Source organism: Salvelinus alpinus, chromosome 4 (genome assembly GCF_045679555.1).
Source record: "Salvelinus alpinus chromosome 4, SLU_Salpinus.1, whole genome shotgun sequence".
In the NCBI taxonomy this organism is placed as follows: Eukaryota; Metazoa; Chordata; class Actinopteri; order Salmoniformes; family Salmonidae; genus Salvelinus; species Salvelinus alpinus.
Genome location: NC_092089.1, coordinates 38,746,938 through 38,773,219, shown reverse-complemented (window position 1 = coordinate 38,773,219; position 26,282 = coordinate 38,746,938). Strand labels below are relative to the sequence as shown.

The 26,282-nt window shown below is 45.1% G+C and overlaps 1 protein-coding gene and 1 pseudogene across 1 annotated transcript; one reads left to right on the top strand and one right to left on the bottom strand.

The window, feature by feature from the left end:
* LOC139572585 (centrosomal protein of 162 kDa-like) overlaps positions 1-13,421 on the top strand; it is a 38,799-nt pseudogene extending 25,378 nt beyond the window's left edge.
* A 1,711-nt stretch (positions 13,422-15,132) lies between these two features.
* Positions 15,133-25,277, bottom strand: LOC139573499 (melanocortin-2 receptor accessory protein 2A-like). Its single transcript, XM_071397007.1, has 3 exons — positions 25,143-25,277; positions 24,430-24,529; positions 15,133-16,784 (listed from the first exon to the last, which is right to left on the bottom strand). The coding sequence occupies exons 1-3, from the start codon at positions 25,264-25,266 to the stop codon at positions 16,283-16,285; spliced, it is 726 nt and encodes a 241-aa protein (XP_071253108.1). The 5' UTR covers positions 25,267-25,277; the 3' UTR covers positions 15,133-16,282.
* Between the last annotated feature and the right edge of the window lie 1,005 nt (positions 25,278-26,282).

The following is a 26,282-nucleotide window of genomic DNA, read 5'->3' as shown; positions in this document are numbered from 1 at the left end:
ACATTTACACCATCCAACAAAATGTTTACTTGCAGTTACCTTCTCGACAATGCAACAACAATAATAAAATGGAAGAATACGAACCTAAAGTAAATGGCTTAGTAGAATGGAATTAACATTTTAGAATAAGTATAATACAGGAAGGCACAATATTTACATGTGTTTTGTGGAAAGGGGGATTGGGAGGTCTTTAGTGTTTGTGTTAGTGCTGCACGATATACGAAACGTTGGTACTCTTTCGACACTAGAACATAGAAAAGCGTTTCAGTACTAGAATTCTTGTTACTATCGGTACTTCTGTCAAATGTGTGTCACGTCATCTACTGATAGATACAGACTTGATCCTCTTTCAATCATCCGATGTTCCCTTGTAGCGTGAGGGCACTTTGCCTGCTCCTCTTACTCATTGCTAGCCTGTCCTGAGGAATCGCTGCACAGGAGTTAACACTTAATATTGACATGCTTTGTTGCATTATTTAACTGTTAATTACTGTTAGCAAAACAATGTCTATTACAGGCTAGAACACTTTACAATGCAAGAAGATACCGTTTGTAGGCTAACTTGCCTTGCTAGCTTACAGCTGAAGCTAACATCAATTCACTACCCTAGTATTTAGTTTGTGATATGAAGATATTGCTGGCTTCAAAGCTGGTTCTCCCCAAAAACGTTATTCATTCACGTCGTCTCTCCCACCTCACGTTTCTCTCAGTTAAGATCATTTTTGCTCGAGCATTATGGAAAGCCCCTTGGGTCTTTGCGTGTCGAAAAGATACACGTCAACTTTTTTGACACGCAAAGACCCAAATGTCGTTCCATAGAGCCTCGAACAGCCCACACTTTTCTAAAAGAAATGCAAATGTTGATCAGTACAATAAAATAAATCTCAAATACAGGTAGTAATAGGTGAAAGGTTCAGAGGTCTATTTCTTCTATCATCTTCTATTGATACAGTATTGAAACTGACCTACTCCTAAAATCAATATTCTATTTGTCCTGATCACATCATTTCCTGGTGTAAGTGTCCCGCCATGATTCTCTGGACTCGACCGTTGAACTCCTGCCCCCTGGAGCGGACAGTGACACCAGGGAGGAACCAGGGAGGAACCAGGGAGGAACTAGGGAGCGGAGGAGTCCATAGAGACGGCACTAGCAGGTGAGACCAGACTAGACAGGTTGTCAGTCAGGTTCTACTGGATGTAGCTATCTAAACATAGTGAAAACAGAGATGACTTTGGACCATCTGTGTCAGTTTGGTGGTGGCGGATGATGGTGAACCTGGTGGTGTTCCTGTGTCGGCTGTGTAGCCCAGTCGTATGGCCAGAGTGGGGCCAGTGAGATGTGGCTTTCTGGAGGACTCAGACCATCATCACCACCCTTCATCACCGGTCAGGAGGAAGAGCAGTCCTGTTCCTGTCTCTCCCTCTGTACCTGAGCTCTCCAGAGGAACACTACTAGCACCAGTCTCCACCACAGAGTCAGGTTGGTCAGTCTCCACCACAGAGTCAGGTTGGTCAGTCTCCACCACTGATATGTCTGTGGTGTACCTGTCAAGTAAATAGACTATGGTTTTCAATCAAAACTAACTGCAGATCCACACATGTCCATCCTTATTCTGACAAGATGGTACATTTGAAGTTGTAAGATTATGTTGAGGTGTTACAAATGGACTTGAATTTCTGATTGATTCATGACTGATTGATTGACTTCGATGTGTTTTCTCAGAGCTGCCCACTGCAGAGGAGCTGATGCGTCCCATCCGACCAGACAGCATGGACGACACCAGAGGCTCCACTCTGCAGCCTGCTAGGTGAGTCTACAGCTGTCTGTCACATGACTGTAGTAGGGATGAACAACAGACACTGTCTGGAATGTACAGAATGGAGTGGGAAATCGTTAACATGAGCTGTATGTTCACAGTGGGACCCAGCTCAGCCCAGAGAAGACTGGCCAGTCCTTAAGCCATAGATCCCATGAGTCATGCCCAAGACGCTCAGCAGAGCCAGACACTCCTCTGGCCTCCCCAGGCCCCGTCCCAGAAGCATCGGAGAGGAGGTACAGAAGCTGATGACACAGGATCAGGACAGCTCCTCCCCTGAACTGACCTCCACTCAACTCAGCAACAAGAAAAGCCAGCAGGTAAGGGACGGGAATGGAGCCCTTGTTAATAAGCACTAAACCCTACCATAAATAACCACACTGATTCAGGCTTTCACGCCTACCTGAACTGTTTCCACATTACATAGCCATTGCTCCGACATGGCTCATTCTAATATTTATATATTTCTTAATTCCATTATTTTACCTTAAGATGTGTGTATTGTTGTGAATTGTTGGTTACTACTGCACTGTTAGGAACACAATAATTTCACTAGACCCGCAATAACATCTGCTAAATGTGTGTATGTGACCAATAACATTTGATTTGATTTGCATCAAAGGTGATTATCATTTACAATGTAGACGGTGACATGGCAATGATTTGTATATTGACAATATCATATTTCGCATAGGTTCCTGGACGCTCTACGGTAGCTGGTCCCTTCACATCCTCTTTGAGGAAGACTTATGTTACCCCTGGCAGAGGTAGACTTGGAGAGTAAACCGTCAGCCGTGGCCACCAGGACCTCGGAAGCTAGGAAATCTTGTCCTACCAGACCTGGAGCTGCAGCCAAGTTCCCCTAACCCAGAGGAAGCATCTTAGCCAGACAACATACCAGAGCCTCAGCCCCCTCCTCTCAGAGAGAGAGATAAAGGTAGGAGAAAAATAACTCCTCACACATTGACAACCAAAGCTAGTAAGTGTAGTGTAAGTGTGCTTAAAAAAAAATCTGTTGTATCTGGAGGTCGACCGAGTATGACTTTTCAACGCCGATACCGATTATTGGAGGACAAAAAAAAGCCGATAACAGTTAATCGGACAATTTTATTTGTATTTTATTTGTATTTTCTTATATATATTTTATTTATTTATTTTTGTATTTATTTATTTTTTGTCTTTTTTTTTATTTTTTATTTTTAATATTTTTTGTATTATTTTTATTTTATTTTATTTTATTTTATTTTTATTTATTTTTATTTATTTGTAATAATGACAATTACAACAATACTGAATGAACACTTTTATTTTAAACTTAATACATCAATAAAATCAATTTAGCCTCAAATAAATAATGAAACATGTTCAATTTGGTTTAAATAATGCAAAAACCAAGTGTTGGAGAAGAAAGTAAAAGTGCAATATGTGCCATGTAAAAAAGCTAACGTTTAAGTTCCTTGCTCTGAACATGAGAACATATGAAAGCTGGTGGTTCCTTTTAACATGAGTCTTCAATATTCCCAGGTAAGAAGATTTAGGTTGTAGTTATTATAGAAATTATAGGACTATTTCTCTCTATACCATTTGTATTTCATATACCTTTGACTATTGGATGTTCTTATAGGCACTTTAGTATTGCCAGTGTAACAGTATAGCTTCCATCCCTCTCCTCGACCCTACCTGGGCTCGAACCAGGGACACATCGACAACAGCCACCCTCGAAGCATCGTTACCCATCGCTCCACAAAAGCCGCTGCCCTTGCAGAACAAGGGGAACAACTACTTCAAGGTCTCAGAGCAAGTGACGTCACCGATTGAAACGCTATTAGCGCGCACCCCGCTATCTACCTAGCCATTTCACATCAGTTACACCAGCCTAATCTCGGGAGTTGATAGGCTTGAAGTCAGAAACAGCTCAATGCTTGAAGCACAGCAAAGAGCTGCTGGCAAACGCACGAAAGTGCTGTTTGAATGAATGCTTACGAGCCTGCTGCTGCCTACCACCGCTCAGTCAGACTGCTCTATCAAATATCAAATCATAGACTTAATTATAACATAATAACACACAGAAATACAAGTCTTAGGTCATTAATATGGTCAAATCCGGAAACTATCATTTAGAAAACAAAACGTTCATTCTTTCAGTGAAATACGGAACCGTTCCTAAATATTCCTGTTACATTGCACAACTTTCAATGTTATGTCATAATTACGTAAAGTTCTGGCAAATTAGTTCGCAACGAGCCAGGCGGCCCAAACTGGTGCATATACCCTGACTCTGCGTGCAATGAAGGCAAGAGAAGTGACACAATTTCCCTAGTTTAATATTGCCTGCTCACCTGGATTTCTTTTAACTAAATATGCACGTTTAAAAAAATATACTTCTGTGTATTGATTTTAAGATGTTTATGGTTAGGTACATTCGTTCAACGATTGGGCTTTTTTCGCAAATGCGCTTTTGTTAAATCATCCCCCGTTTGGCGAAGTTGGCTGTCTTTGTTAGGAAGAAATAGTCTTCACACAGTTCGCAACGAGCCAGGCGGCCCAAACTGCTCCATATACCGTGACTCTGTTGCACAGAACACAAGAAAAGTGACACAATTTCCCTAGTTAAAATAAATTCATGTTAGCAGGCAATATTAACTAAATATGCAGGTTTAAAAATATATACTTGTGTATTGATTTTAAGAAAGGTGTTGATGTTTATGGTTAGGCCCACATTGGTGCAACGACAGTGCTTTTTTCGCAAATGCGCTTGTTAAATCACCCGTTTGGCGAAGTAGGCTATGATTCAATGATAAATTAACAGGCAATCATGTGTAGTTAACTAGTGATTATGTTAAGATTGATTATTTTTTTTATAAGATAAGTTTAATGCTAGCTAGCACCTTACCTTGGCACCTTGCTGCACTCGCATAACAGGTAGTCAGCCTGCCACGCAGTCTCCTTGTGGAGTGCAATGTAATCGGCCATGATCGGTGTCCAAAAATGCAGATTACCGATTGTTTTGAAAACTTGAAATCGGCCCTAATTAATCGGCCATTCCGATTAATCGGTCGACCTCTAGTTGTATCAGAGTTAGAACTATATCTAAGTAGTATAGCACATAACAGTACTACAGTATAAGTCATAACACTAACATTTACCACATGTTGCTGTGTGGTTGTACTCCTGATTCAGACTAATGTTGCTATGTGGTTGTACTCCTACCAGGTCCAGCCTGTGGTGGTCTGATGGTGGGTGTCAGTCCTTCGCTGCCTTAATGTTGGCTACATGTTGATGTGTGGATGTTCTTTAGGTCCAGACTGTGGTCTGATGGTGGGTGTCAGTCCTTCGCTGCCTTAATGTTGGCTACATGTTGATGTGTGGATGTTCTTTAGGTCCAGACTGTGGTCTGATGGTGGGTGTCAGTCCTTCGCTGCCTTAATGTTGGCTACATGTTGATGTGTGGATGTTCTTTAGGTCCAAACTGTGGTCTGAGGGTGAGCAGTGAGCTGGTGGCGGGGGTTCAGTCCTTCGCTGCCTTCCTCCAGCAGCAACATCAGATGAAGACGAGAGGTCGCCAGGATACCAGTCACACGGTCTCCTGGGAAACCAAAGGTCAACAGGAAGCCAGCCAGACTCAGGAGACTGAGTGTCCATCAGAGAGGAAAGTAAGTCAACATACTGGAGTAGTTTTTCAGTCTGTGGAGCATCAAGTTCGTTCATCAGTGTGCTGCAATTTCTTTTCAGATAAGTATGACTTTTTCTCCATTCACCTGGTCATATGATAGGGGTGTGACTTCTACTTTGTTGAGTTGTCCAACCCAGCTGATTGCTCCTTGCTCTATCATAAGTCTGATGGACTGATTTTAGTTTGGATCTTATGTAGTCTCAGGGATGCAAATTAGTCACCTTTCGCCGAAATTCGCCCTTTTGTCCAAATTAAGTGACCTACATGATTCGTGTAGATCCGATGAACGATATCGAAGAGGTAAGCTTTAGGTGAGAAGCCTGACCATGGAGACAGGGGTGAGAAGGTGATGAAGCGTACTTCATGAGCTGTAACCGAAAAACGACAGATATTTTGAAAGTTTGAGGTTAAGGGAGAAAGTGTGGTGGAACAAGTATTAGCACTGTTAAGTATCTTGTTAGCTGGATCGAATTCTTCGTTAGCTAGACAGAGAAATATTGAGCAACATTAGCCAACTTATCTGATCAAATCATTTCGTTTATGGTGTGAAAATTAGCTTTCTAATAAAGTCAGACAGCTAACATTAGCTAGCTAACGTTACAACATCAGATGAGCTAACATTAGTAACCTAACCAATTCACTATACTATTAACTGGTATACCGCTCCTTGCCGTTCAAGTTATAACGCATTAGTTGCTTACTGGACCCTGGCAATCTGTGTGAAATGTTAACTAGCTAACGAACTAACCACTATCTGTTAACTAATGTTTTCCCTCTACAGTATGTGGTACATTTTTAGAATGAGAGAATTAGGTGAAAATGAGGCATTGCTTGTTAAACAAGTGGATTCAGGGATCAAGTGGAGCTGGAGCTGGGCCTGGCTTAAACTGGATGCCACTATAAAGGTGAAAGGAACACCACATACTTTCCCTCTTTCTCACTTTACTGGCACATTGTAGAACAGATGTCCACAGGCAGAACGTGTACAATGTAATAATGTGCAGTGTAGCCCAAAGATATTGTTTTTGTTGTGTTTAACTTGACAGTAACGTGTGTGTGTGTGTGTGTGTGTGTGCGTGCGTGCGTGCGTGCGTGCGTGCGTGCGTGTGTGTGTGCGTGCGTGTGTGTGTGTGTGTGTGTGTGTGTGTGTGTGTGTGTGTGTGTGTGAGGGGGGATTATATATTTTTTTACTCTGAACGTTATTTTTGCACACATGTAGCCTTGTGCACTTGATCGATGTCTGTAGTGGCCACTATAATAGAGCAAAAATAGAAAGGCTGTTTGTTTCATTCTACTTCTACTTTAAGATGTTTTTTTCCCCAAGTGCAATATTTATGTGTGTGGTTACTGGATAAGAGCGTCTGCTAAATGACTTAAATGTAAATGTAAATGTAATGGTTACAAGCATTATATTATAAAGGCTGTCATGTCTAACTGCAATATTAGTGTATTGTTTTTTTCTCAAGACTTGAGTGTGATTTGCAGTAAAGTCTAGGCAACAAATAACATTGGATTGCTTTCTTTACATTTTTTAGCTGTGTTAGGTTCACATTAACCACTTTTTATTTTACACACAGAGACTGGTCATGCAGATCATATTCTTTGTTGTTTAATTTGTTAAAACCTGCATTTCCCCCTAGCAGGGATGTTTTGCATGTTTCAGTGCAAAAATAAAAGTGTCACCTTTTTGGGCCCTCAGCAGTTTGCATCCCTGGTATCGTGTGTGTCTGTACCTTGATGACTATAGCAGTCAAACATTTTTGCATTATTGGTGCCTAATTTTGTTTGTGCTATTGACAATTATGCCAATATTATGGCCTTCAATACACGTTGAAGTGCTAGCAACTATCCATTATAAAGACTCTAACCATGTGTTACCCCTCTGTCTGTCAGAGTGAGCCCAGGGAGGAGGGCAGGTCTGGGGAGGTGGAGGAGAGCCCCCTAGTGTCCAGGCTGAGACTGCAGCTAGCCCAGAGGGGGAGAGAGCTCCACACCAGAGAGGAAGAGCTACTGCTGCAGCATGACACAGAGCTCAGCTCACTGAGACAGGAGAACTACCTCCTGCAGAGCAAGGTAGAGGGAGACACACACACACACACACACAGTTACATTCACAGGGACAGTCATGTCTCTAAAGAGTATAGATCCAAATGTTTGACCACCTGTGTCTTCCTACATCCTTCTATTGTAACAGAAAATAACATGTTCTCCATGACTGTCGGAACAGTTTAAAACCCCTACGTCAGCACTCCTGTTGCTATGGCACTGCTCATTTTATTTAGCTGCTTTGTGTGTCTGAATTTTGTAATACTGTTATTCAAGCTATTGAATAAAGCAGTTGTGAAGGACCCAGCTGACACAGGAGCAAAATAAAATATTCCTTTAAACAATAGCATGTTATCTAAGATATCTCTGCCATTCACTGAAGGCCAGTTAAATTAGCTCAAACTGTATTTTGTGAACTCAAAACTGTAGTAGATGCATACATCACTTGTGTGTTATTTGTGATGTGTACTGAGTCTTGTCCCCTGTGTTTCAGCTGCACAGTACGGAGGAGGCCAACAGCAGGAAGAAGGGCCGGTTGGGTCGCGGTCTGGACGGGCCCTTGGACCCCCTCACTGAGGACAAACTCAGACTGCTAGAGAAAGAGGTGAAGGAACAGGAGACCATCATCCAGGGATACCAGCAGGTCCGTACACATGTCTATTTGTCTCTGTCTACTCTGTGATTGTTTGGCCGTCTCTCTTGGTCTTTTCTCTTCCAGTCTGTGTTTTAAGGAAACAAGACTTAATTGTACTGCATTTGTTCAGCGCCAGGCCGGCGGTGACTCATTGGCTTTGAATCCATCCCAATTACCCGGAGTCTCTGCGACTGCAGAGGTTATATATACAGGCCACTGTTCAGGGTAATGGAATTCCTCTGTTCACTGACTTAATTCCAGGAGGGGGTGTGGGTTTGTTGCAGGCAGCACAGTTAGCCTTTTTTCCTCCAGATTGTGAGCAGCTTAGCAACACTGTCAGAACCTTTCATAATTACAAAGCCTACAGCCGAGCTCCTAGAATCAGTGGCTACAGTACACACACCACCAAGGTGGAACTGTAGCAGTTCTTATTTAGGCATGCTGAATGCATTCCCTCATCTCACAGCTTCTAGTCATATTCCTTTCACGTTTGATTTGATGTAGGTTAAATGCGTAGAACAGGTATTTCTGATCAAACTAATTTACCCAGATGGCCTATAGTTGAGACAATGTGATTCTCTCTCTCTCCTTGCGGTGTGTGTGGGTAACAGGAGAATGAGAAGTTGTACCTGCAGATGAAGGCTCTTCAGGCTCAGAGTAAACTCAATGAAGAGGCCATGTTCATAGAGAACCAGAGACTGCTAAACAAACTGGCCCTTACCAAGTGAGTTGACTCATACATATGCACAGACACGTACCTATCCACGTCATTGAATGTTGACACTGGCGCTTATTTATGCCCCGGGAGCAGATGAGCAACTCGCCGAGGAACTCGCGCATCACACAGCTGCTGGGCCAGATGCAGGGAGCACAGGTGAGTGTTCAGAGTCATGTCACACAACCATCTCTAAAAGGAAGGTCTAGATGTTGCTTTGTAGATGAAACAATCAACTCATCTTAAAAGGGAAGGACCAGTCTCACCTTCGACCGTCTGCATGTGTGTGTGTGCAGAGGACTGAAGAGAGACTGGTGGAGGAGACCCACAGGCTGAAGCAGGAGAAACAGGCCCTGGAGGTGGACCTTCAAATGATGAGGAAAGAGAGAGACCTGGCCAAAGCGCAGGTCGTCTACACCTCAGGTTAGTGCGTGAGAGACATGGAGGCTTGACTGTGGAATCAAACCTCTTGTTTCTACTCCCAAAGGACAATGTTCCCTGTTGCAAATCCAGTGACTTTTACAGACGTGTGTTTTAAACCTCCGTTAAAACATCCCATTGTTGTGGTTGACAGTCAAGTGGAGCTCTGACATGCTGTGGTCTGTATTGTCCTTGTCTCTGCCAGGGGATAAGAGCTTTGAGCTGCAGGTGGCAGAGGACAGGCATAAGGAGGAGGTGTGTGTTCTGAAGAAGAGGCTCCAGTGGTATGCTGAGAACCAGGAGCTGCTGGACAGAGACTCTGCCAGACTGAGGGCTGCCACCGCAGACACACACAAACGCACATAGCAGGTAGGACCCAAACGCACAGAGCAGGTAGGACCCAAACGCACAGAGCAGGTAGGACCCAAAGCACAGAGCAGGTAGGACCCAAACGCACAGAGCAGGTAGGACCCAAAGCACAGAGCAGGTAGGACCCAAAGCACAGAGCAGGTAGGACCCAAACGCACAGAGCAGGTAGGACCCAAATGCACAGAGCAGGTAGGACCCAAAGCACAGAGCAGGTAGGACCAAAAGCACAGAGCAGGTAGGACCCAAACGCACAGAGCAGGTAGGACCCAAAGCTCAGAGCAGGTAGGACCCAAACGCACAGAGCAGGTAGGACCCAAACGCACAGAGCAGGTAGGACCCAAACGCACAGAGCAGGTAGGAACCAAAGCACAGAGCAGGTAGAACCCAAAACACAGAGCAGGTAGGACCCAAAGCACAGAGCAGGTAGGACCCAAAGCACAGAGCAGGTAGGACCCAAAGCACAGAGCAGGTAGGACCCAAACGCACAGAGCAGGTAGGACCCAAACGCACAGAGTAGGTAGGACCCAAACGCACAGAGCAGGTAGGACCCAAACGCACAGAGCAGGTAGGACCCAAAGCACAGAGTAGGTAGGACCAACTCAACCTTATTTGAGAGTGTGTATTGTATTACTGTCATTTCCTGTAGGTCAGTATTTAGAATGAAACGTTTGTTGCTCCAATCAGGTGGAAAAGCTGAAGATGGAGGTGGGGAAGAGAGCCAATCAGAGTAAGACTAAAGAGCGAGCTGGAGACGCTAAGAGGATACAGGACCTAGAACGACAGGTGAGTCAGTTGAGAAATATTTCCTGTGCATGTGTGCGCGCATGTATCCCTGAATAGCGGCATACCTCTCCTTTCTCTCATGACTCATGCCATATTTCTGTTCCCTTTCTCTCCCAGGTGAAGGAGATGGAGAAGATTCTCAGACAGAGGAACCCTAACTCCCTCCCAGCGCTCATCTACGCTGCAGCCAACGCACCTGCAGTGGATGAGGATGTAGGGGCCACGAGCTCCCCGCCCACTCAGACCAGGGCCCTATTGGAGCGGCACATCCAGAGGCTGGAGGCGGAGCTAGAGAGCCGTGACGACGAGGCCAAACTCCGAGCCATGGAACAGTAGTACCAGCGGATTAAGGTCTGTTCATACTCTCAGCTGAGTGGCACTGTTATGTACTCATACAACTCTGTGTTACCATTCCCTGTCACTAGGCCTCACAGTCCTGTACAAATTAACGCACTACACGTACTTACGACGACTTACTCCGACGTACATGGCCTTGCTGTAAACACAACCGCTTCAAACTGGGTCTTAGAACTACCTGAAGATGTTCATCCTCAACACAAAACACTCTGAATGTCCTCTCTCACACAAAGGAAAGATAAGAACAGGGTGATGAGTCCTCGCTGTTCCCCCAGTTCTCTTCATGTCTTTTTAGAGAGGGGTCAGAGGGCAAGTTCCAACAGCCTTGTACAACACAACACTTGAATTGACAGTTCTGTCCGACACTCACGGTGGAGACCTTGGGGATGTCAGTGATTCATCCTCTGTATAATATTTGTTATCCTTTCCAAATGTGTGATGTCATTAGTCATGAAGCCTGAACTGGAATGTGAAGCTAGCTGAAGCTGGCTAGCTTTAGAAAACCCTGAGTAAATCTAGCTAATATCGTAGTCACCCCTCTGGAGCGCTGGGTTGGAGGATGCTAGATGATTCATGGTGGTGTATCTACCTGTCCTGCAGGGTACAGCAGCATTCAGCAGAGCAGGTGTCCTCTCTCAGGGCTGACCATCAGAGGGAGCTGGAGCGCCTGCTTACCGGCCACGCCCTCGCCCACTCCTCCTCTAAAGTGGCCGAACTGACCAATCAGGTAACCACGCAGGAGGTAAAGGCTCACAATGGACCAATCACATGTGAACTGAAAGTTATTGGTGGTGGTGGTGTTCCAGGTATAACGTATAAACAGGTTTGTGTGGTTTTATGAACCTTCAGATCATGGTGCAGCATTTGCGTGACCAGGTGAAGGAACTGCAGGGGACCAAGGATGCTCTGGCTGTGTCCAAGCTGAGGGAGGACACCCTACAGAACCAGGTACTTGTGACTCCGATAACATTTATTGTCCTGTCACACATTCACAACTTCATCAACACACTAGTACTTGAAGTGTCATAGCAAGGAAACAACACAAGGTATTTTGTATTTATTACGGATCCCCGTTAGATTCTGCCAAAGCAGCAGCTACTATTCCTGGTGTTCAGCAAAATTAAGGCAGTTAATACAATTTTCAAACAATACAATATATTCACAGATTTCACAACACACTGTGTGCCCTCAGGCCCCTACTCCACCACTACCACATATATACAGTACTAAATCCATGTGTATGTTATCGTGTGTGTGTATGCATGTCTGCCAATGTGTGTGTTGCTTCACAGTCCCCGCTGTTCCATAAGGTGTTTTATTTATCTGTTTTTTAAATCTAATTTTACTGCTTGCGTCAGTTACTTGATGTGGAATAGAGTTCCATGCAGTCATGGCTCTATGTAGTACTGTGTGCTTCCCATAGTCTGTTCTGGACTTGGGGACTGTGAAGAGACCTCTTGTGGCATGTCTTGTGGGGTATGCATGGGTGTCTGAGCTGTGTGCCAGTAGTTTAGACATACAGCTCGGTGCATTCAACATGTCAATACCTCTCATAAATACAAGCAGTGATGAAGTCAATCTCTCCACCACTTTGAGCCAGGAGAGATTGACATGCATATTATTAATATTAGCTCTCTGTGTACATCCAAGGGGCAGCCGTGCTGCCCTGTTCTGAACCAATTGCAACTTTTTGGTTGCACCTGACCACACAACTGAACAGTAGTCAAGGTGCGACAAAACTAGGGCCTGTAGGATCTGCCTTGTTGATACTGTTGTTAAGAAGGCAGAGCATTGCTTTATTATTCAGACCGGACTGTATTTCCTGGGGAAAGCTCAACATTAATGCTTGCTTCATCTCTTTAACGCTCTGTTTAGCTGACAAGGCTGTTGGAGGAGCTGAAGCAGGCCAAGGAGTGCCACAGCCCAGAGCTCAGACACTTCACTAGCCTGGAGAGAAAGATCCACAGCATGGAGCTACGACACACTCAGAGGGAGAAAGAGCTCCAGCAGGTAAATACACACACACAGAGAGGAAGAAAGAGCTGCTGCAGGTAAATACACACACCCACAGAAAGAACACTGAATAACACATATGCCCACGGTGCTATCCTGCAGGTGATAGGTCAGACTCGGCTGGTGGTGGAGGCTGAGCAGCAGTCTGAGGTGGAGCGTTGGAGGAGGCTGGCTCAGGGGAAGACCCGGGAGCTGGAGGTCTCCTGGACGTCTTGAGAGAACTTCAGAGACAGGGAGTGGTCATCCCTGCTCCGGACCGGGCTTCTGCTGTACCCTTCAGCTGGAGGACCTGAAACATGGGACATAGGCTTTTTCTAATTACTTACAAATCTGTCCTCACCATGACCAGGCCAAAGCCAGCCTAATGATGAGCTTCCACTATTTCAGTTAAGTATTTTTTATTCAGTGCAGATAAAGGGGAGAAGACAAGGAGAGGGCAGATTTGGAAGCAATTCACACAACCTTTAGGAGAACCCATCATTGTGCTGAACAATCAGGTTATTTATTTTTGTAGATTTGTATTTTTATACTTGATCATTGGAATTTATTTTAAGTTATTTAATGCATGTTAGAAAAATAAAGGACCTTTTTGTATATTTTTTTCCTGTGTGTGTTTTGAATTTGTAACGTGTGTTCAGTAAAGCACACAGATGAAACATCTCAAAGGTGACTAACTAATTATTCAAATTCATACATTTTGAAATTGGCCTATTGTTATCCCCAAGATGATTGTTGCTGTTGACCCCAGTTGTGGGTTGTTGCTACACATTAGCATATCATCAAATATGTATTATTAATATGTATAACTTTTTTATTTAACCAGGCAAGTCGGTTAAGAAAAAATTATTATTTACAATGACGGCCTACCGAGGAACAATGGGTTAACTGCCTTGTTCAGGGACAGAACGACAGATTTTTACCTTCTCAGCTCGGGGATTCGATCCAGCAACCTTTCGGTTACTGGCCCAACTCTCTACCACTAGGCTACCTGCCGCCGTATTAGCATAACATCTGACAAGAAAAAAGTGGCTGTAGTTATTCATGGCAGTGAAGCATTTTGTAAACCCAGCCCAGGTGTCTCCTGTAAACCCAGCCCAGATGTCTCCTGTAAACCCAGCCCAGGTGTCTCCTGTAAACCCAGCCCAGGTGTCTCCTGTAAACCCAGCCCAGATGTCTCCTGTAAACCCAGCCCAGGTGTCTCCGGTAAACCCAGCCCAGGTGTCTCCAGTAAACCCAGCCCAGGTGTCTCCTGTAAACCCAGCCCAGATGTCTCCTGTAAACCCAGCCCAGGTGTCTCCTGTAAACCCAGCCCAGGTGTCTCCTGTAAACGCAGCCCAGGTGTCTCCGGTAAACCCAGCCCAGGTGTCTCCGGTAAACCCAGCCCAGGTGTCTCCTGTAAACCCAGCCCAGCTGTCTCCGGTAAACCCAGCCCAGGTGTCTCCGGTAAACCCAGCCCAGGTGTCTCCGGTAAACCCAGCCCAGGTGTCTCCTGTAAACCCAGCCCAGGTGTCTCCGGTAAACCCAGCCCAGGTGTCTCCGGTAAACCCAGCCCAGGTGTCTCCGGTAAACCCAGCCCAGGTGTCTCCTGTAAACGCAGCCCAGGTGTCTCCGGTAAACCCAGCCCAGATGTCTCCTGTAAACCCAGCCCAGGTGTCTCCGGTAAACCCAGCCCAGGTGTCTCCGGTTAACCCAGCCCAGGTGTCTCCGGTAAACCCAGCCCAGGTGTCTCCGGTTAACCCAGCCCAGGTGTCTCCGGTTAACCCAGCCCAGGTGTCTCCGGTTAACCCAGCCCAGGTGTCCCAATAATAATATTAGGTTGATTCTTCCCGATTGTAAACGAAACTGCATCAAACACAGCAGGGATTTTAAAGTTCTACTCAAGTCTCCTTTTCAACTCATTTACTTAACAAAAGGCATCTCTCAATAGGTGGTCCAGGTGAGTCATTATATAGCACAATGGGGGGTTTGGCCTTTCCTCTTTTGTTCTCTATTGCTACTCAATTTTTTCTCAAGCAAGGGGAGGCTGATGACATCACATCAAACCAACTCCTTGAATGCAATACTACTGTCTAAAAAACAGTATTTTGCTCAATGTATTTTAGTGTGTACTTTACTGTATTTATACTTGGGATATCACTTTTCAAAAGGGAAAATTAAAAACAAATTGCTGGAGGACGTCTTAAAATCCTGTAAAAACGATAATAGTGAAACAATTCATCACTTGTTATCTTCAGAATTAGAGAACTTTACTCTATTTCGTGGTTCCAAGGTACTTTGAAATGGTTATATAATGAACACAATCAGCTGGCGTTTAAATGGTTTTATTAGTCACAACCTTCTATAGACTTGGCAGACGAGACCTTGATATGACATGTAGGTAAAGCATTGACAGGAGCAACACATGGTGTATAAAAAGTAAGGTATATAACAGTTCTCGTGATTAACAGGTGTGCTACAATTAGTACTGAACAAGGACAACATTCAGACGGCTGTTGAATTGAAAACCGAAAAGAAGAGTCTTGCCTTTCTGGTACATTTTGGTTATTGTATCAAATTCTCCTTGTCCCTTCTGTTGTCTCCATCCCCTTAACTGATTCCTGCAAGGCCTCCACCACTATACGGGGGGACCGAGTGGCGCAGCATCACTACAGACCCAGGTTCGATTCTGGGATGTATCACAACAGGCCGTTATCGGGGGTCCCATAGGGTGGCGCACAATTGGCCCAGCATCGTCCGGGTTAGGGGAGGATTTGGCTGTGGTAGGCCGTCATTGTAAATTACAATTTGTTCTTAACTGACTTGCCTAGTTAAATAAATAAAAACATTCAAATCAACTTGATGAAGCTGGACTTCCAGTTTAGCGTTGAGATGTGACGTCACAAGTTCTGGCTCTGCGTAGGCAACCTTGTTGACATAAAGATTAGAAAAGTAGCTCATGTCACATATGTATATTTAAATCTATTGTTAATTAACGTTTATATATTTTGACTGTACAGTATTTTAGCCTGAACCAAATCTGAACAGAATGAAAATGTCAGGAGGTACAGTTACTGTAGGAGGATCCATAATAATCTAGAATGTCCTCACAATGAAGGTGGTGTGAGAATCTGGAACCACAGCCTAATTAGGAGAGCTTGCACTGTACATGACTGGCACAACACAGAATGTTAGATTAGGACCTTGACACAACTCTCTCTATATAAGGCTGAGGAGTCCTGTGATGTCCTCATAATTATCTATAATGTCTTAACGGAGGTGGGTGTGGGAAGTAAGCAGGACCCTAGTCTATTGTGTGATGGGCAGGACAGTCCGTCTTCTGAAGGGCACTAAGTGGCCGATGACACCGCCCCTCTAGGATGATTGATGGTTCCCCCAGTCAATCGTGTGAAGGACCCCATGGGAACGACACTACCCCTCCAGGATGATTGGCAGCACCCCAGGAAGTAGAGAGGACCTTAGTCCATCATGTGATGTGCACTGTGGGGCCAATGACACACCCCCTCCATGATGATTGGCGGCTCCCCCAGCAGCAGATCGTCCGCCCCCAGGGCGGAGCAGTGCTCGGAGTTCACAACGTTAGGGATGTTGAAGTGGGACAGGGACATTGCCTCTCTGTGGTCAGTCCGGTTCCCCCCCAACATGGCAGCCCCTTGCAGGGCACGGCTGACACCTACTTCCATCCCCACCACCACCCCCTCCTCTGGGCTGCCTGACCTGCCTCGCCCCGGCCCCTGGACAAGCCCTCCTCTGGGTGCTCCCACAACTCGTGCCCCAGCTCTAGGCCTGGACCCCTCCTGGGCCTGTTCCTCATTGATGTAGCAGTGGAAGAGGGAGCGGCTGAGAGAGGAGTCCAGTAAGGGGCGATGGAGGCAGGGCCGGTTGTCAGGGTCTGCAGGGGGGCGGAAGTCCTCCACACAGCTGGTCAGACGAACACGCTTCTTACAGGGCTCAGCTCCTCTAGACGGGGGACAGTTGAGGACCAGGAGTGTATTAGAAGAGAAATAGGTGTGACTACCTCACAATTAAAAGTGAAAAACATAAACTGCCTTAATCAGAATCAGGGAGGACAGGGAGAGGGAAGAAAGAGACATGGATGGTAGGTAAGAGAGGGTATCATGTATTCCCTTTTGGGGAGTATGACTCTTCATTCATGCTCAAACAAACAAGTCTTTGGATTGAATAATCAATGCATGTTTAGAAAGAGCTGTGTGTTGCGTGTCCGTGAGCTAATTCTGTGTATATTGGCACTCGTGTATATTGGCTCAACACCATATTTCTATCCTCTTAGCAGGTGTCTTTGTTTTATGGCTTTAGCTCAGCTCAGTATATAGCTGCATTAAAGCAGGCAGAGAGCGAGAGGAAGAGAGAAAGCTGAGTAAATGGATGTCATGGCGTTGGACTAGAGCAGTGAAGCGCTGTGATCAGCAGACCTGGGAGGTTAACAGGCTTAGCCCTGTTGGGGCCCCTTGAGGCCCCCTGACCTCCATTACTGAACACAGCAAGACAATTTGCTCCTCTACTCAGCAGCCAGCACTCATCAGCTCTCACATTCACTTAGGGCCTAATAGGCTGTGTTTAGACAGGCTGTCCAATTAATTATTTTTTGCCTGTTATTGGCCTTTTGACCAATCCTATCAGATCTTTTCACATCAGATCTTATTCAGAGCTGATCTAAATGATAAAATGACCAATTAGTGAAAATCAGAATTGGGATGCCTGTCTAAATGTAGCCATAAAGAAGAGAAGCCTGATGTGTTCTCAGCACACCCATGCAAGCATGCGCGCGCGCACACACACACACACACACACACACACACACACACACACACACACACACACACACACACACACACACACACACACACACACACACACACACACACACACACACACACATGCAAGCATGCGCGCGCACACACACACACACACGCACACACACACACACACGCACACACGCACACACTGGGCTACAATTGAAAATGCAAGACTTTGAGGGAGACTGATGGTTATCATTTAGTCTTTCATTTGTTGTTGTTATAGTCACACACACACAGAGACAGATTTCCATCCTGCTTCCTGTGCTGTGGTCCTGCAATAGATAGAGCCTGGGACGTATCAAGGTAGAGCAGCATGCAGATCAGTCACTGATCCCTGCAGGCTGTTTGTTTTCATCAGCAAGCCAGTGAGGTCTGTCTGGAAGGCAGTGAGGTTTGTCTGCAAGGGATCCCAGAGCTGAGCCTCAGCTGAGCCTGGCAGAGATCCACTCCAGAGGAACAGATACATACAGACTCACGGGCTCAGCTCTCTGGCAGCTAATGAAAGAGCCGTGGCAGCTGCCACACACACAGGGATAAGGGTGGTTCAGAGAGCAGCATAGAGCAGCATAAAACGTTCACAGGGGAAAACAGAACAGGGCTCCGGGCAGCCGAGCGGAAATGGAGGAAAACTCGCCTCCCTGCGGACCTGGCATCCTTTCACTCCCTCCTCTCTACATTCTCCTCTTCTGTCTCTGCTGCTAAAGCCACTTTCTACCACTCTAAATTCCAAGCATCTGCCTCTAACCCTAGGAAGCTCTTTGCCACCTTCTCCTCCCTCCTGAATCCTCCTCCCCCTCCTCCCCCCTCCTCCCTCTCTGCAGATGACTTCGTCAACCATTTTGAAAAGAAGGTCGACGACATCCGATCCTCGTTTGCTAAGTCAAACGACACCGCTGGTTCTGCTCACACTGCCCTACCCTGTGCTTTGACCTCTTTCTCCCCCCTCTCTCCAGATGAAATCTCGCGTCTTGTGGCGGCCGGCCGCCCAACAACCTGCCCGCTTGACCCTATCCCCTCCTCTCTTCTCCAGACCATTTCCGGAGACCTTCTCCCTTACCTCACCTCGCTCATCAACTCATCCTTGACCGCTGGCTACGTCCCTTCCGTCTTCAAGAGAGCGAGAGTTGCACCCCTTCTGAAAAAACCTACACTCGATCCCTCCGATGTCAACAACTACAGACCAGTATCCCTTTCTTTTCTCTCCAAAACTCTTGAACGTGCCGTCCTTGGCCAGCTCTCCTGCCATCTCTCTCAGAATGACCTTCTTGATCCAAATCAGTCAGGTTTCAAGACTAGTCATTCAACTGAGACTGCTCTTCTCTGTGTCACGGAGGCCGTCCGCACTGCTAAAGCTAACTCTCTCTCCTCTGCTCTCATCCTTCTAGACCTATCGGCTGCCTTTGATACTGTGAACCATCAGATCCTCTCCACCCTCTCCGAGCTGGGCATCTCCGGCGCGGCTCACGCTTGGATTGCGTCCTACCTGACAGGTCGCTCCTACCAGGTGGCGTGGCGAGAATCTGTCTCCGCACCACGTGCTCTCACCACTGGTGTCCCCCAGGGCTCTGTTCTAGGCCCTCTCCTATTCTCGCTATACACCAAGTCACTTGGCTCTGTCAAATCCTCACATGGTCTCTCCTATCATTGCTATGCAGACGACACACAATTAATCTTCTCCTTTCCCCCCTCTGATAACCAGGTGGCGAATCGCATCTCTGCATGTCTGGCAGACATATCAGTGTGGATGACGGATCACCACCTCAAGCTGAACCTCGGCAAGACGGAGCTGCTCTTCCTCCCGGGGAAGGACTGCCCGTTCCATGATCTCGCCATCACGGTTGACAACTCCATTGTGTCCTCCTCCCAGAGTGCTAAGAACCTTGGCGTGATCCTGGACAACACCCTGTCGTTCTCAACTCACATCAAGGCGGTGACCCGTTCCTGTAGGTTCATGCTCTACAACATTCGCAGAGTACGACCCTGCCTCACACAGGAAGCGGCGCAGGTCCTAATCCAGGCACTTGTCATCTCCCGTCTGGATTACTGCAACTCGCTGTTGGCTGGGCTCCCTGCCTGTGCTATTAAACCCCTACAACTCATCCAGAACGCCGCAGCCCGTCTGGTGTTCAACCTTCCCAAGTTCTCTCACGTCACCCCGCTCCTCCGCTCTCTCCACTGGCTTCCAGTTGAAGCTCGCATCCGCTACAAGACCATGGTGCTTGCCTACGGAGCTGTGAGGGGAACGGCACCTCCGTACCTTCAGGCTCTGATCAGGCCCTACACCCAAACAAGGGCACTGCGTTCATCCACCTCTGGCCTGCTCGCCTCCCTACCTCTGAGGAAATACAGTTCCCGCTCAGCCCAGTCAAAACTGTTCGCTGCCCTGGCACCCCAATGGTGGAACAAACTCCCTCACGACGCCAGGTCAGCGGAGTCAATCACCACCTTCCGGAGACACCTGAAACCCCACCTCTTTAAGGAATACCTAGGATAGGATAAAGTAATCCTTCTAACCCCCCCCTCCCCCTTAAAAGAGTTAGATGCACTATTGTAAAGTGGTTGTTCCACTGGATATCATAAGGTGAATGCACCAATTTGTAAGTCGCTCTGGATAAGAGCGTCTGCTAAATGACTTAAATGTAAATGTAAATGTAAAACTGAGCTTAAAGAAAGAGTCAGCTTAGAGAGAGTTGAGAAAAGGGAGAGTGGTAGAGAGAGAGGGGATGAAGCTCCAAGAGAAATTGAACTCAGACACCGCATGCAAACAGACTGCATCATCACATTGCCGTACGATAATTTCTATGCAATTGTTGCAATCTATGCATGGCATCACCACAATCAGAATCACACAACATGGAAGTTTTATGAATGATCTTCCAGCCACATGCCAGGTGTGTGTAACAACAGGCTACACCCCCACAACTTTATTATAAACAAAATCACCAATAGCAATATATGATACATAAAACATAATTGGTAACACTTTACTTGACACCCAGCGTCATTACAGGTTATGACACGGTCATAACCATGTCATAATATGTAATAGCAGCTGACATAACTTGTCAGAACCTATTATAATATGATCATAACACTGTCATGACACATATATATAGACCTGTTGTGATGTATATTGTGTTATTTTATGGCTGGTTATGACACCTACATAAGAGTGTCAAAACCCACAAAACCTACCACACAAAGCAAAACATTCCATTACACCATAACCTACAAGTCAACAGTGTCAATGATATGTATACAGTACAGTACCAGTCAAACGTTTGGTCAGATGTACTCATTCAAGGGATTACTCATGCCAAGAGTGTGCAAAGCTGTCATCAAGGCATAGGGTGGCTACTTTGAAGAATCTCAAATATAAAATATATGTGGATTTGTTTAACACTTTTTTGGTTACTACATGATTCCATGTGTTATTTCATAGTTTTGATGTCTTCACTATTATTCTACAATGTAGAAAACAAATAAAAAATAAAGAGAAACTCTTGAATGTGTAGGTGTGTCCAAACTGTTGACTGGTACCGTATATATATATTTCTTTATTTATGTTGTTAAAGTATCATTGTAATTGCACACACATTGATGTCAGACATGCACCTACCCCAATGCTCTGTTGATGACGAGGATGAAGTCAAGAGTAGATTTCAGGAGCAAGACCAGACCCCCTCTTTTTGACTGATGACTGATATAAGGGCATGTACGTGATAGTCTTATCTGGCTTATATGATTATGATCATAATGCTTCTTGACTTTGTCATGACATGTATTTGCTACAAGTTATTTAAAACGATGAAAAAAATATGACTGTAAAGAATTAATTTCAACAAAAACAAAGGATTTAAGAAAAACTTTCAAATGAAAGGAAACTTTTTGGCATGGAAAAAAACTAATTTGAATAAATGTAGGTTTTCACACTCTTATGTACAGTTGAAGTTGGAAGTTTACATACACTTAGGTTGGAGTCATTAAAACTCATTTTTCAACCACTCCACACATTTCTTGCTAAACAATAGTTTTGGCAAGTCGGTTAGGACATCTACTTGTGCATGACACAAGTCATTTTTCCAATTGTTTACAGACAGATTATTTCACTTATAATTCACTGTATCACAATTCCAGTGGGTTAGAAGTTTACATACACTAAGTTGACTGTGCCCTTAAACAGCTTGGACAATTCCAGAAAATTATGTCATGGCTTTAGAAGCTTCTGATAGGCTAATTGACATCATTAGAGCCAATTGGAGGTACCTGTGGATGAATTTCGAGGCCTACCTTCAAATTCAGTGCCTCTTTGCTTGACCTCATGGGAAAATCAAAAGAAATCAGCCAAGACGACAGAAAAAAAATTGTAGACCTCCACAAGTCTGGTTCATCCTTGGGAGCAATGTCTAAACGCCTGAAGGTACCGCGTTCATCTGTAAAAACAATAGTATGCAGGTATAAACACAATGGGACCACGCAGCCGTCATACCGCTCAGGAAGGAGATGCGTTCTGTCTCCTAGAGATGAAAGTACTTGCGAAAAGTATAAATCATCCCAGAACAACAGCAAAGGACCTTGTGAAGATGCTGGAGGAAACCGGTACAAAAGTATCTATATCCACAGTAAAACGAGTCCTATATCGACATAACCTGAAAGGCCGCTCAGCAAGGAAGAAGCCACTGCTCCAAAACTGCCATAAAAAAAGCCAGACTACGGTTTGCAACTGCACATGGGGACAAAGATTGTACTTTTTTGAGAAATGTCCTCTGGTCTAATGAAACAAAAACAGAACTGTTTGGCCATAATGATCATCGTTATGTTTGGAGGAAAAAGGGGGAGGCTTGCAAGCCGAAGAACACCATCCCAACCGTGAAGCACGGGGGTGGCAGCATCATGTTGTGGGGGTGCTTTGCTGCAGGAAGGACTGGTGCACTTCACAAAATAGATGGCATGATGAAGAAGAAAAAGTATGTGGATATATTGAAGCAACATCTCAAGACATCAGTCAGGAAGTTAAAGCTTGATCGCAATCTTCCAAATGGACAATGACCCCAAGCATACTTCCAAAGTTGTGGAAAAATGGCTTAAGGACAACAAAGTCAAGGTATTGGAGTGGCCATCACAAAGCCCTGACCTCAATCCTATAGAAAATGTGTGGGCAGAACTGAAAAAGCGTGTGCGAGCAAGGAGGCCTACAAACCTGACTCAAGTTACACCAGCTCTGTCAGGAGGAATGGGCCAAAATTCACCCACCTTATTGTGGGAAGCTTGTGGAATGCTACCCGAAACATTTGACCCAAGTTAAACAATTTAAAGGCAATGCTACTAAATACTAATTGAGTGTATGTAAACTTCTGACCCACTGGGAACGTGATGAAAGAAATAAAAGCTGAAATAAATCACTCTCTACTATTATTCTGACATTTCAAATTCTTAAAATAAAGTGGTGATCCTAACTAACCTAAGACAGTGACTTTTTACTAGGATTAAATGTCAGGAATTGTGAAAAACTGAGTTTAAATGTATTTGGCTAAGGTGTATGTAAACTTCCGACTTCAACTGTAGGTGTCATAACCAGCCATAAAAAAACATAATATATGTCACAACAGGTGTAAATATATGTGTCATGACAGTGCTATGACCATATTATGACAGGTTATGAGAAGTTATGTCAGCTCTTTTGACATTATGACATGGTTATGACCGTGTAACAACACTGGGTGTTAAGTGAAGCGTTACCACATAATTGCAGAAAATTATAAACATCATAAACTTCGATCTTGTACTTTTTCAAGTAAATGTATTGACCTGTCAAAAAATGTCTTGATGCTATCCCATAAACACATAGTTGAAAGCTACAGATTTGCACTGTCTTCTGTGGTTAATCTGCTTCCATTCCTGAGATCACACGGCAAAGCAATGCACAAGTTGGATCCAAAGTATGTGGCACACTGCACACACCGACCGCAGCCTAGTTCGACAGATGAGCTGCAGCGGCGCGGCTCGCCTACCATTGAAATGAATGGACTTCCGCCGGAACGCATACAGATTACCGCAGTTTGTTTGCACAAGGCTAGAGAGAGAGATGAGGGGAGTGGGAGAGAGACAGGGCACGGAGGGAGGCAGAAGAGAGGGACCACCAAGGGAGAGATCTCTGACTGAAAAGGAGAGAAAGAAGGATCGAAGCAGAGCTAATAGTAAGAAAAAAGAGGGAGCTGACGGAGAGCGAGAGAGAGAGCACAGTGTGCAAATGAGACATATGCTACAACCACGGATACAAGGGAAGAGGGATGCTAATAATTAGAATCCTTTACTAAGATGGCATCAAACATCAGAGTGCACTGAGACTGGGAGGGAGAATTGTCTCATTTACAGAGAGGACAACCAAGAGACACTCTGAACCAGGCGCTCTCTGTGGTGCTGACGCAGAACTAACCACAGCCTGTGTAAGGCTCTGCCACTAACACGACTGATGCTGTCCATGGTGCTGGAAAGAAAGTACCACAAAACTTGGAATATGAACAGCCACACTGCCAATGTTATTTACCTGGTGTGATAAATAATTGTGCATGCTAAGAAACTGTCTGTGCTGCTGAACCACCACTAACAAGCATGGTGCTATCCATGGACCTGAAAAGCACCATGAAACATGAACCAGTCACACTGTCTGCCATTTACCTACCGTGGTAAATAATTGTGGACATGTTAAGAGGCACTGGAAGTTGGTGGATTGCTAAGTAATTCACTTGATTGACATGTGATGGCTGGTTGATAAGGAGACTCACTCTGGATGTGGAGCTCCTGTCTTGGTGAGAAGCGTCAGGACAAAGAACATGAATATGACAAAGACAGCCAGGCCCACCCAGAAGCCTATCACGATGGAGTCTGCAACACAACAAGACTTGATTGACAGGTCAAATACATGTTTTAGTTCCAATGTATAGTAGGTCATTATATCTATAGAATGACAAAAACAACAGTATTTTAAGCACAATGAGATGGAGAGGAGAGAACTATGAAAATGTATTATGATCCAAGTGTCTAGACTGAGGTGACAATGATTGGTGCATGTTATCCTAGAGGAAAAATAAATGTATTGATTGTGTGTGTCTGATGTTAAAAGGCTGACACACATACAGGCCTAAACAAGGAACCCCTTTACTCAGACACTCAGCATTGACTTGCTTATATTTCTCTGCAGGGTTTACACTCTAAGGCGGTTCCCCCTCCTCTCTCTCCATAGCTCTCATAAACTACACACATACCCTCTACCTATTTGTCATTATGAAGACTATCGGCTATACTTAACTTTAACTTCTAGCCACAAATATGATTTTGATGCAATGAGCCATGGCAATTCTCACGCATAAATACATGCACACGATTTAATCCCAGTTCACTTCTACAATAAAGTCATGCATGCGTAACGCAGCGAAGATGGGTGAAAGGGGTGGAGGGGCAGCACAGGACTGACTGTAAACTGAGATCCTGTACTTACATCGGTGCGCTTTGAGTCCCTCGAACGAAACAGGCTCATCATCGTCGTAATATTCATACGTCCACTTGTAGTCCGGGTCCGGAGCGTTTCCGCCTGATAGATTTGAGTGGTTAAACTCAGACATCTCCAAAAAGATCCAAGAGCACAGGCGGACTAAAAACAAAAAAGGCGAACGTTAAATACAACACCGCATTGTGCCAAACAATTTCAAGTAATGGTCATCAGTAGATGCGCAAGATTCAGTCATTGGACAATGTTGGTGCCGTGCGTGCGCAGTGAGACAGGTTTATTCCCCCACACCAATCTTTTTTTTTTAATCTAGCGAAGTAGGCGAGGATTTCTGAGGTATAGTAAACTTCACCACACGCAGCTGTGCGCTTACACTGCGCGCTCTCTCGCTCTGTCTCTGGATTCGGAACGAGGGTGTGCCTCTCCATTGACATCATATTGAATTGCTTTCGGACTCGCGCGCTTGGCTAGGATGCGCAGAGCAATAAAGAGTTGGAGGGCGGTTAAATGGAGGGCGGTAGCTAGGATATGTAGCCTACACTTTTAGAAGAGAGGGACTGCGACGTGGAGTGATCTTATCACTATCCATCAATGAAAATATTTATGCAAAGGCACTAGTGGCTTTTAAGACGTTCTGGATCTGTGTTTTGGAATACTGTTAATAATCCATTATGTTCAAAGGTCAAGCATACTCTATTTTATTGTCACGAAAACAGAGTGAAATTAGCGAAGTAGGCGAGCGAAGTAGGCGAGGATTTCTGAGGTATAGTAAACTTCACCACACGCAGCTGTGCGCTTACACTGCGCGCTCTCTCGCCCTGTCTCTGGATTCGGAACGAGGGTGTGCCTCTCCATTGACATCATATTGAATTGCTTTCGGACTCGCGCGCTTGGCTAGGATGCGCAGAGCAATAAAGAGTTGGAGGGCGGTTAAATGGAGGGCGGTAGCTAGGATATGTAGCCTACACTTTTAGAAGAGAGGGACTGCGACGTGGAGTGATCTTATCACTATCCATCAATGAAAAATATTTATGCAAAGGCACTAGTGGCTTTTAAGACGTTCTGGATCTGTGTTTTGGAATACTGTCAATAATCCATTATGTTCAAAGGTCAAGCATACTCTATTTTATT

Bases quoted from the DNA above. Each gene is read 5' to 3' on its own strand.
- LOC139573499 (XM_071397007.1), bottom strand. From the start codon at position 25,266: ATGTCTGAGTTTAACCACTCAAATCTATCAGGCGGAAACGCTCCGGAC. The intron at 24,530-25,142 runs GTAAGTACAGGA...GTTGTGTTGCAG, and splicing joins GGGACTCAAAGCGCACCGAT to ACTCCATCGTGATAGGCTTC. The intron at 16,785-24,429 runs GTGAGTCTCCTT...TCCCCCGTCTAG, and splicing joins ACAGGAGCTCCACATCCAGA to AGGAGCTGAGCCCTGTAAGA.